Below are 11,116 nucleotides of genomic sequence, written 5' to 3' on the forward strand. Positions count from 1 at the left end.
CTTCCTTCCTTCCTTCCTTTCTTTCTTTCTTTCTTTCTTTCTTTCTTTCTTTCTTTCTTTCTTTCTTTCTTTCTTTCTTTCTTTCTTTTCTGGAGCCTTTATTGGTCCTTCATTTTTTGGGGGGCTAACTTCAATGCCTATAGTGTTCTTTTTGTATTTTGCCATGAATGAGAATTTCTAAAACAATGTTGATAAGCAGCCATGATAGCACCCTGCTTCTTTCATTATTAATTTTTAAAATTACATTGATTGATTGATTGAGAGACAGAGAGAGGTAGAGAGCCACTTGCAGGAGACAGTTCTCTCCTGCTACCTTCTGGGTTCTGGGGATCAGACTCAGGTTGTCAGGCTTGCATCCCTTTACCTGCTGAGAACCTTTGAGTCCTTCCACTCATTAAACTAAACTATTTTTTTTTAATTTATTCATTTTACATCCCTGTCACTGACCCTCCTCTCTCCTGCCACAACCCTTTTCCCATCATCTATCCTCTGTGTGTCCCCCACCCTGGCACATCAAGTTTCTGTGGGGCTAGGAACATCCTGTTCCACTGAGACCTCACAAGGTAGCTCAGCTAGAAGAACATATCCTATGTATGGGCAACAGCTTTTGGGATAGCCACTGTTCTAGTTGTTTGGGACCCACATGAAGACCAAGCTGCATATCTGCTACATTGTGTGTGTGTGTGTGTATGTGTGTGTGTGTGTGTGTGTGTGTGTGGGCTAGGTTCAGCCCATGTATACTCTTTGGTTAGTGGTTCAGTCTCTGAGAGCCCCAAGGGTCCAGGTTAGTTGACTCTGTTTTCTGTAGAGTTCCTATCTCCTGGACCCACAATCTTTCCTCAACTCTTCCATAAGAGTCCCCAATCTCCATCCACTATATAGCTGTGGGTCTCTGCATCCCCCAGAGTCAGCTGCTATGTGGAGCCTCTCACAGGACAGCAATGCTAAGCTCTTGTCTTCAAACATAATCAAATGTCATTAACACTGTCAGGAATTGGTACTTGCCCATGGGATGGGTCTCAAGTTGGGCTGGTTATTGGTTGGCCATTCTCTCAGTCTCTGCTCCATTCCCTGTCCCTGAATTTCTTGTAGAGAGGATAAATTTTGGGTCAAAAGTTTTATGGGTCAGTTCACATATTTTATCTGTTATTTTCAGGGCACAGACTTAGTAACATCACTGACTTCTGTGTTGCATGATGACAAAGAATTTCCCAACCCAGAAGTATTTGACCCTGGCCATTTTCTGGATGAGAATGGGAACTTTAAGAAGAGTGACTACTTTATGCCTTTCTCAATAGGTAAACACAATTTATTTTTATTTTTACTTCAGGTACAAGGTAAACTTTTTGGGAGCACTGTTGTCTAGGCTGACCCTGAACTCAATATTCTTGCCCCATCTGTCTAAGTATTTGACATCATAAACATGTGCCACTAGGCCCGAGTCCACAAGATACAACTCTGAGGTAAAATGGATTTTCTACCATGTCCTCAGGAACAGGTGGTTTTGCTCTTTGTGCCTCCTCAGGAGCAATTCTCCCAATGCCCATGCATGTCCCTTGATTGTAACACATTTTCTTTGTTCCTCTACATTACTGGGGTTTTGAGAATATCCAGCCTATATTTTTGACTCAAGAAAACTAAAATGTAGGCCATTTGAATTTTGCTTCTGCATGTACTTCTACCTTTCCTAAGTGCTCCTCTTGGAAGTGAACCTTGTTTAGACTTTTCTCAGCTGCATGGGAAGAGCATCTCAATCCATTCTTAGACAACTCTGGGAGCCCAAGAGAATGTATAGAGACTAGGATCTGAAGAGACTTACTTCTGAGTTAGGGAAGCTGGAAGTCAACAGGACACTGCAATCCAATTGGATTAGTGCTGTGAGAGAGGCAAGGTTGGGTTTCTGGGGAGGTTACTCACCTCCTGCTCTTTCACACTCACAGGACTGTTCAGGTAGGGTAGAGGAAAGTTGCCTGGCTCATAGGGAGCAAAGAAATAAGACAAGAAGTGGAGGCAGGCAATTGTACTAAGGAACAAAGTACAGGAGCAGACATTTTCTGCTGTCAGAACTTGACAAGAATGAAGGCTGAGAAAGACCTTGGACATGTAGAAAGGAACTATGTGGTGATTCCAGAGCCTCTAGGGTTTCCTTTACTTATGATCCTCCACCTTGGAGGTTCAGTCTCACTGCTCCATTCTGTGTGCTGAGTCTCTGCACACAGAGTCACAGTCATTTTTGCCATGTGCTTTTATGACTTTGATGTGGGTCTGCATTGTACATTCTCATATGTGACAGACTGAGCCTTTCTGTTTAGGGAACTCATATTTGGGGAGAGAGGCAAAAGATGACACAGCACAATGTTCTAGAGGTCCACATTGCTGTGGAAGCAGGGATAGTGAGGAAACCTTGGGGTCAAGATTATGAAGGATCATATGGCCCTTGAGGAAAGTATCAGAGCAGCATTTCTGAGATAATTGGTGAAATGTGAAGCTTTGTGTGTGGCATTGGAAAATGGGGAAGGGAGCTATGAATGAAAGTGAGGAGGATTAAGCCTGGTATTGAGTTATCAGACAGGAAAGTCAGTGTAAAGGTTCGGGCCAAGCCATTTCAATCTCGTCTCATAGGGCAGATGCAGGGGATGCATTTAAAGTGAAGGAGTTGGAGGGATCTGGGAGGGAAAGTGGACAGGGTTTGTGGGGAGGAGTTGGGAGGAGAGGGGAATCTGATCTGGTATTGGGTGAGGGAAAAGGACTGAAGCCCCCAGGGCTAGCAGAATGAATGGAAACAGGCAACCTCGGGAGATAGAAGATTGGGGAGATCCTCCAGAATGCACCAGAGATCTGGGAGGTGAGAGAATCTAAGGACTCAAAGGGAGTCTTAGATGAAATGCCCAACAATAAGGAGAGGGAACTTATAGAGCCCACCTCCAGCAGGAAAACAGGACATCAAGTGAGGAATGAGGTTTCCATCCTACAGTCACAACTCTGACCCATAATTGTTCTGTCTGAAAGAATTACAGGGATGGAAACAGAGAGGAACTTGAGGAAAAGAAGGTCCAGCGACAGGCCCAAAGTGGGATTCAGCTCAAGGGGAGGCCCCAAGGCCTGACACTATTACTGAGGCTATGGGGCGCTCACAAAAAGAAACCTAGCATGACTGCCCTCCAAAACACCCAACAAGCAGCTGAAAGAGTCAGATGCAGATATTTGCACCCAACCAATGGACAGAAGCAGCTGACCCCTTTTGTTGCATTAGGGAAGACTGATATAAGCTGAGGAGAAGGATGATCCTGTAGGAGGACCAGCAGTCTCAATTAATCTGGACTCCCGAGATCTCTCAGATACTGGAACACCAACCAGGCAGCATACACCATCTGATATGAGGCCCCCAATGTGGGGTATTGGGCTATGCAAAGACAGACTGGTCTCCAGTCGAGCTGAGGTCTGAACCCTGGGACCTGGTGGTAATAATTCACCTACATGGGATGGAAGGAGTTCTCTTATGTCTCCTGGAACCCTGGCCACTATCAAAGTTACTGTCCCCTTGGCCCCCACAGGAAAAGCATAGTTAGTAGTCACAAAGGCAATGTCCCAAATTTTTGACCTTCAGGCTAGACTCCTCCCCAGTTACCTAGCAACAGAAAAGCCATAAGAAGGGTTGTTTGGCCCCTCCTCACTCTCTCACTCCTCTTGCTCTCTTGCTCTTACTCCCCTTTCTCTCTTCTCTCCTCTCCTCTCTCTTCTCTCTCTCCCTTTCCTCCTTCTCTCCTCTTGGCCATGGCTGGTCTCTCTCTCTCTCTCTCTCTCTCTCTCTCTCTCTCTCTCTCTCACCTTTTCTCTTTCCCCCTTCCTTTCTACAACAAAGCTCTAAAACCATAGACTGTCTCTGTTCATCAAGGCTTGCTGCACTTACTCTCACCTGTGTCGGAACCTCTCTCCCTCAGCCCTCTGTCCCATTACCCCAGGACACAGGGTGTCGCCCCAGGGCCCCTTGATTTCAGGGGCTGCCCCTTGCCCACCCCCCCATCGAGTGGCTTAGATGCCCACCCAGGGCCAAGTGGAAAGCGTCTGGCAGACCTCCTGCATCTGCCTGCCCAGAGCACAGGAGGAACTCTGGCCCGATATGGGCTATCCACCCTCCCTCCCCTTTTCCCTGCCCCCTTTTAGTTCTCACACCCCAACACACATACAGTAGAGGGCTTCCAGGTCTGTGTTCATTCAGAGATGATACACCTAACCCTTGAGAGACTGGAGGCACCAGGGAGTTTAGAGGTCAGGTGGGGTGGTGGGTGTGGACATCTACGTGGAGACAGAGTAGGGTGAGAAGGTGTGGAATGCGAAATAGTCAGAAGGTAGATAAAATATCGAGTGTAAAAGAATAAATTAATTAATAAAAAATAAAGTAAGGAGTCATAGATATAAACAGGCAATTATGAAAAACTTTGAGTGTAAAAGTATTTTATGGCTGTTTAATTTTCCATAAGCACAAATAGAACAGAGTATCTGAGTTGCTCTAATACTTCCCCTTCAGCTATTAGAGCAGTGAAGTGAATGTGTTTCTAGAAGACTGATGCCAACTTGAAAGGTCAAAGGGTAGTTGTATGAATTGTTAGTAATATTGAGATGTAGAACTTATAGTAATTATTTAATGAATGAAGTGTGCCTCCTAAACCAGACATTAAACAGACAACATTTATGTCCAAGGTTGTGTGCATCACTGTTTAAAAATCCTTGTAGTCATTCAGTATTTGACTCACCCAACATTTACAAACCAAACCTACCTGTCTACCTTTAATAACAGTTCAGAACCTTCTGAAAGGAGGGAAACCTCTGTGTTGCTTTTGTTTTTCAGGAAAGCGAATGTGCGTGGGAGAGGCCCTGGCTCGCACGGAGCTGTTTTTGATTCTGACCACCATTCTACAGAATTTTAACCTGAAATCTTTGGTTGATACAAAGGACATTGACACTACTCCAGTGGCCAATACTTTTGGCCGTGTACCACCTTCATATCAGCTGTACTTCGTTCCTCGTTAAAGCAGAACACACTGGCTGTTGCTATGCTGGTGTCTCTGACTTTCTCAGGGGGCACTCTCCACATCCTGTCAATTATTAGGGACATCTCTCTCACTACTCCTTTCACATCTTTTCATTCTCCCACAATCCAGTCATCATCCATCTTTGTTTAAGAAGATTTTCCAGAGTTATCACACAAATCCATCCTCTGTCCTCTTCAGTCTACAACACAACTGAACTGTACTAAGACATGTACTGTGTCACTAATATGTTATAAGTGTAATACAGACGAGTTCAACTGAGAGCCATCTATGCTTTGCTTGATTCAAAGTAAAAGGAGTTACTAACTGAAGAGTCATTTTTCAGGTTTCTTTTCTTTTCTTTTTTAACACATAATTTGTATAAAGAGTGAAAAAGTAAGGTTAGTATTGAAATGCATAATGTGATATCATCTTTTACCTATTTGAATGTGGATTTGTAAATTAAAATGAAACTGAAAATAAAAGAATTGGTAATAAGTAAGAATTGGAATTCTTTTCTTTGTCATCTTTTTCAAAACCTGGGTAGCTGAAATTGCATAGGTTTATTTATTGGCCTTCTATTCTAGCCCATTCTTCTACATGTCTAGTAGACCAATGATTTTGTGATAGTCTTATACCATTTTTGTTACTATGACTCATTAGTATCATTTAAAATAAAGTATTTTGATAACTCCAGAATTAATCTTTTTATTTTGTATTGCTTTGTGGTTTCTGGGTCTTTTGTGCTATCATATGATTTTTAGGATTATTTTCTATCTCTGTGAAAACACACATTAATATTCTGATGAGGATTATATTCATAGATTGTTTTCACTAATGTAGCCCCTTTCATGACATCAATTCTGTTGAGCTATGAGTACAGGAAGTCTTTCCATGTTTTATTAGTCAGCGTTCTCTAGCATCGCAGAATTTATAGAATGTCTCTGTATATTAAGGGAAATTACTAGAATGGCTTGCAGTCTACAGTCCGACTAAACCAACAATAGGCATCTATGAATAGGAAGTCCAAGAACCTAGTAGTTGCTCGGTCCCATGAGGCTAGGCCTTTCCGTTGGTTTCCTGTGTAAGCTGGAATCCTGAAGAAGTAAGCCCCAACAGATGTGATGACAAGAAAGTGCGAGCAGACAAAGAACAAACAGTTCCTTTTCCCAGTGTCCTTATGTAGGCTTCCAGCAGAGGTCTGTCCCAGATTAATGGTGTGTACCACTATGCCTGAGTTTGGAACTTGCTATTTCCCCAGGCTGGTCTTGAACTCAGAGTTCTGCTTACCTCTGTCTCCTAGGATAAAAGGCATGTACTACCTTGCCTAGGCCTGAACTTTTCATGGCCACTACACTTCAAGATTTGGATCAGAGATGTGCCCTTCATTTCTGGATTGTAGTTCATTCCAAATGTAGTCAAGTTGACAATAAAGAATAGCCTTCACACTTGTGTTATTAATTTTTTTCTTTTTTAAATACATTTTTATAAGATATTTTCTTCATTTACATTTCAAATGTTATCCCCAAAGTCACCTATACCCTCCCCCCACCCTGCTCCCCAACTCACCCACTCCTGCTTCCTGGCCCTGGAATTACCCTGTACTGGGGTATATGATCTTCGCAAGACCAAGGGCCTCTCCTCCCATTGATGGTCGACTAGGACATCCTCTGCTACATATGCAACTAGAGACACAGTTCTGTGGGGTACAGGTTAGTTCATATTGTTGATTCTCCTATAGGGTTGCTGACCCCTTTAGCTCCTTGGTTACTTTCTCTAGCTCCTTCTTTAGGGGCCCTGTGTTCCATCCAATAGATGACTGTGAGCACCCACTTCTGTATTTGCCAGACACTGGCATAGCCTCGCCAGAGAGAGCTATATCAGGGTCCTGTCAGCAAAATCTTGCTGGCATATGCAATAGTGTCTGGGTTTGGTGGTTGTATATGGGATGGATCCCCAGGTAGGGCAGTCTCTGGATGGTCCTTTCTTCTGTCTCAGCTCTGAACTTTGCCTCTGTAACTCCTTCCATGGGTATTTTGTTCCCCATTCTAAGATGGAACGAAGTATCCACATTTTGGTCTCCCTTCTTGAATTTCATGTGTTTTGTAAATTGTATCTTGAGTAGTCTAAGTTTCTGGGATAATATCCACTTATCAGTGAGTGCATATCATGTGTGTTCTTTTGTGATTGGGTTACCTCACTCAGAATGATGTCCTCCAGATGCATCCATTTGCCTAAGAATTTCATAAATTCATTGTTTTTAATTGCTGAGTAGCACTCCATTGTGTAAATGTACCACATTTTCTGTATCCATTCCTCTGTTGAGGGATATCTGGGTTCTTTCCAACTTCTGGCTATTATAAAGAAGGTTGCTATGAACATAGTGGAGCATGTGTCCTCATTACAAGTTGGAGCATCTTCGGGGTATATGCCAGTGCCTGGCAAATTTGGAAGTAGATGCTCACAGTCATCTATTGGATGGAACACAGGGCCACCAATGAAGGAGCTAGAGAAAGTATATAAGGAACTAAAGGGGTCTGCAACCCTATAGGAGGAACAACAATATGAACTAACCAGTACCCCCCAGAGCTTGTGTCTCTATTTGCATATGTAGCAGAAGATGGCCTAGTTGGCCATCAATGGGAGGAGAGGCCCTTGGTCCTGCAAAGATTATATGCCCCAGTACAAGGTAATGCCAGGGCCAGGAAGCAGGAGTGGGTGGGTTGGGGAGCAGGGTGGGGGGAGGGTATAGGGGATTTTTGGGATAGCATTTGAAATGTAAATGAAGAAAATATCTAATAAAAAAGAAAGCCACTCAGCATAAAAAAAAAAGAGTTGTCTTCATCATCATGTCTCTTTGAAGGAATAAAACACAAATTAAGACACTGAGATAATAGTACAAGACATGGGTTTCAGGTTCTGGATCCAAGCAGACAGTGGTTGGTTACTCTCATGATGTTTGTGCCACTATTGCTCCATTGGGCATGTCTTGTAAGACTGATTGCTAATATTTCTTGTAGGGTCCTAGTTGGGTGAGATTGATGATTTCTTTTCTCTTTCAAAATTGAACATAGCACCTTCTAACACTATAGAAGCCATTATTTATAATGAAATAGGTCAACATTGTTTGTCACCTAGAAAAGCAAAGAACTCATTTTGTGATTTATCTACCAGAGATACTTAAGATCAGTTTGATTACTTGGAAACATCAAATAAGCTCAAATCAATGGGCATTTTTTTTTATAAACATTGGGGGTATTCTTTCAGTGAATGTTAAAGTCATAGAACTATGGAAAAGTTAGTATGACTGATGTTATATAACAAAATTTTTTTAACATGATGATGGATTCTGAACCTAGTATCAGTGGGGCATGATAAATATCTTTGGGGTTTACTGGCAGAACAGCATTGAGGATGAGGAATTACCAATACTATTTCTTTTCCATGCTGACTTGAGAAAAGTTACACAGGACTGTAACTGTGAATGTGATATGACCAGGTGTTTGAATTTCCTTCCTTAACGTATCCTCTAGGATGCACTGTAAGCTGGGCTCTAAGCTGAAATAAATATCCTTTCTCCTAAGAATGTTTTGGTCAGCGTATGTATGCATGTATGCATATATATATATATATATATATATATATATATATATATATATATATATATATACATATATATATATTCATAGGAGTAGAACTGAAAATAAAGTTGCTAATAAGGTTTTTAGATTCATGCCTTTGAGACCTAGTAAAAGCTATAGGTTTGGGTTAAAAGGCATGGAACATTCTTTTATTTGGTCCAGAAAGCTAGATATACAATTGAACAGAGATGTTTTTTAGCATGATGAAGAAGCACCTTTAAGTCAATATTTAGAATACAGTCAAAGGGGATTTAAATTTTTGAGTTTTTGACTGAATTGCAAGCAGCCAGTCCTCCATTAGCTTTTCAAAACATCATTGGTCCATGTTAAAATTACAAACTTTGAAATCTTAGTATAACAATAGCATGGGGAGAGGGGAGAAATATGAAACTTTAAAAATTTCTTTATGTCTGAAATTGTTTTCTTATCCATCTACAACTTGCATTTATATACCTTAAACACCTTCTTAGATCCTTCAACCTTAAACATCTTTTTAGAATCTACAACATTTATAACCTTCATATACCAACTTTAAACATTTTTCCTCTGTGTGGGGCAGTAGACCATGAGAGGAAACCTGGTCCTCAGTCTAGCTAAAAGCTTGAAATCCTGTGAACCCTGAAGAGATGGTAGGAGCTTCACCTGCTCCCAGTCATGTAGCTGTGGCCCCTCATAGATTTGTGGCCATCAGTCATGTAAAGGAAATGCCTCAAGCCCTTCCACACATAGATGAGACATCCCTAACATCTCAGACCAAGACAATAGGAAAAGAGATGTGACCATGACCTGTGGTCACATTGGTTCAAGACAGAGATCTTCAAACTAATGAGGTAACTAGAGGCCCGGTGGTGCTGTCAATAAGATTCCCTTTTCAGGGCTGGAGAGATGGCGCAGTGGTTAACAGCACTGACTGCTCTTCCAGAGATCCCAAGTTTGATTCCCAGTAACCACGTGGTGGCTCACAACCATCTGTAATGGGATCTGATGCCCTCTTCTGGTGTGTCTGAAGAGAGCAATGGTGTACTCATAAACATAAAATAAATAAATCTTAAAAAATGTTTAAAAAGAAAAAAAAAAGATTCCCTTCCCAGATATTCCTCCCTGAAAAAGGTATTTAATCTCAGGCCAACTCTGAGGAGTGGGATATGGTTTTATACATCCACTGTCTGCCACGGCAATAAACTGTTTGTACTACAGACTGATTCTTTTCATCAGGATTGGCTTTGGGGAGACATGGAGAAGGCCTTCGCCTATAGATCCACAGCCTAGTCTCCCTTGGAAGGCCACTCTGTACTCCCTGCCACACCTGCCACATTGAGGCCATACCAGGCAGTCCTCTGTTGTGTATGTGTCAGGGAACCTTGGACAAGCTAGGGTATGCTGCTTGGTTGGTGGCTCAGGGGTCCAGGTTTGTTGAGACTGCTGGTTTTCCTACAGGGTCGCCCTCCTCCTCAGCCTTCCTTAATTCAACCATAGGGGTCCCTGACTTCAGACCATTGGTTGGGTGTAAATATCTGCTTCTGTTTTAGTCAGCTGCTTGTTGGAACTCTCAGAGGACAGCCACGCTAGACTCCTGTTGCAAGTATATCATAGTATCAGTAATAGTGTCAGGCCTTAGAGACTCCCCAATTTGGGTCGGTCACTGGACTTCCTTTCCCTCAGTTTCTTCTCTAGTTTTGTTCCTGTTGTTCTTTTAGACAGGAACAATTCTGGGTCAGAGTTTTTGGCTGTAGACTGGCAACCCCATCCCTCCATTTGATGTTCTATCTTTCTTCTGGAGGTGAAGTCTACAAGTTCCCTCTCCCTACTGTTGGACATTTCATCTGAGGTCCCTCCCTTTGAGTCTTGAGATTCTCTGGCTTCACTCCTGGCCTCCTCCCAATACCTGATCATGATTCCCTTTTCCATGCCTCTCTCCCTACCCTCTACCACCCAAGTCCCTCCCTCTTTCTGTATTCTGGTTTTCCTTCCCTCCCAAGTAGGACTGAGGTGTCCTCACTTGGGCCCTACTGCTTGTTAACCTTTTTGAGTTCTGTGGATTGTATTCTGAGTATTTGGTACTTTTCTTGGCTAATATCAACTTATTAGTGAGTACATACTATACACGTCATTTTGGGTATGAGATACCTCACTCATGATGATATTTTCTAGTTCCATCCATTTACCTGCAAAACACATGAAGTCCTTTTTCTTTTTTTTTTAAATTTTTATTAGGTATTTTCCTCATTTACATTTCCAATGCTATCCCAAAAGTCCTAGGCCATCTTCTGATACATATGCAGCTAGAGACATGAGTACTGGAGGGGGGGGGTACTGGTTAGTTTATATTGTTGTTCCACCTATAGGGTTGCAGACACCTTTAGCTCCTTGGGTACTTTCTCTAGCTCCTCCATTGGGGGCCCTGTGTTCTATCCAATAGCTGACTGTGAGCATCCACTTCTGTGT

The 11,116-nt window shown here is 42.4% G+C and overlaps 1 protein-coding gene across 1 annotated transcript in view; it reads left to right on the top strand.

The window, feature by feature from the left end:
- Positions 1–5,464, top strand: part of LOC110285234 (cytochrome P450 2C55) — a 39,479-nt gene extending 34,015 nt beyond the window's left edge. Inside the window, exons 9-10 of the mRNA XM_021151220.2 lie at positions 1,157–1,298; positions 4,850–5,464. Coding sequence (XP_021006879.1) covers positions 1,157–1,298; positions 4,850–5,031 — 324 coding nt within the window. The 3' untranslated portion in view covers positions 5,032–5,464. The remainder of the gene's footprint in view (positions 1–1,156; positions 1,299–4,849) is intronic.
- Positions 5,465–11,116: the final 5,652 nt, after the last annotated feature.

Source organism: Mus caroli, chromosome 19 (assembly GCF_900094665.2).
Source record: "Mus caroli chromosome 19, CAROLI_EIJ_v1.1, whole genome shotgun sequence".
Lineage (NCBI taxonomy): Eukaryota > Metazoa > Chordata > Mammalia > Rodentia > Muridae > Mus > Mus caroli.